This window comes from Pollachius pollachius (assembly GCF_949987615.1).
Source record: "Pollachius pollachius genome assembly, chromosome: 4".
Classification (NCBI taxonomy): Eukaryota; Metazoa; Chordata; class Actinopteri; order Gadiformes; family Gadidae; genus Pollachius; species Pollachius pollachius.
This window is the reverse complement of record NC_136937.1, coordinates 5127208-5128056: the sequence shown is the minus strand read 5'-3', so window position 1 is coordinate 5128056 and position 849 is coordinate 5127208. Positions and strand designations below refer to the sequence as shown.

Sequence of the window (849 nt, the reverse complement as noted above, 5' to 3'; positions counted from 1 at the left end):
AGGGGAACCAATCCAGAGCAGCAGCAGCCTGTGAATTTTGTGGATCAGCAGCTCGTCAGAACAATGACCGAAACATCCCCTCCTAATGGCTGCAGATGGTCAATTAAGACCAGAGAGGGAGAATCCATTACAATCTATTACATCCCCTCCAATACACAAACACACACACACACACACTCACAAACACAAACACATCCACAGACATAAATACAATCACACACACACACACACACACACACACACACACACACACACACACACACACAAACACATTCATACATAAAGTCACACACCACCACACTCGCACAAACAGACACACATACACACACACATAAAAACACACATAAGCACACTCACGCTCGCACACACAGACACGCATGCACTCCCACACAAACGTTCACACAGAAACACTCAAAGCCCCCCCCCCCCCCCCCCCCCCCCCCCCCTCCCTAGTGTTGCATTGGCGTCGTGCAGCAGGCATGAGGCCATTTGCCCTTCATGGTCCCCGAGAGCCGTACACACGTCTCCTCCCTGCATTATGAATGAGCTGAGTAGCGCCGCGTGGCGCTGCTACCAGCATGCTAACACCCAGAGGAGTCCACAATGCAGGCAAGCTAACCACGCTAAGAGAGTGTTAGAGCGTAGGGGTGTGGATTCTGTAGAGCAGATATCTGACCAGTTATCAGGTCGTCGGACCGTCGATGGGAGGTCCCGACGGAGCTAGTGAAACCACCGGACGCGTGTTAGGAATATAGGATGAGGAGGAATTCAGAATGATGTCAACTAGCGGCCGTAGGAACGTAGAATCATGTATAATCAATACATTCAGCGTTATGTTAACTGGACTAC

The 849-nt window shown here is 50.6% G+C and overlaps 1 protein-coding gene across 1 annotated transcript in view; it reads left to right on the top strand.

Moving 5' to 3' along the window:
• Nucleotides 1–538: 538 nt before the first annotated feature.
• The window catches only part of scube1 (signal peptide, CUB domain, EGF-like 1), a gene marked incomplete at its 5' end in the record, with an annotated part of 45799 nt that continues 45488 nt past the window's right edge, over nucleotides 539–849 (top strand). The window contains one exon of the mRNA XM_079735635.1: nucleotides 539–641. Coding sequence (XP_079591761.1) covers nucleotides 539–641 — 103 coding nt within the window. The remainder of the gene's footprint in view (nucleotides 642–849) is intronic.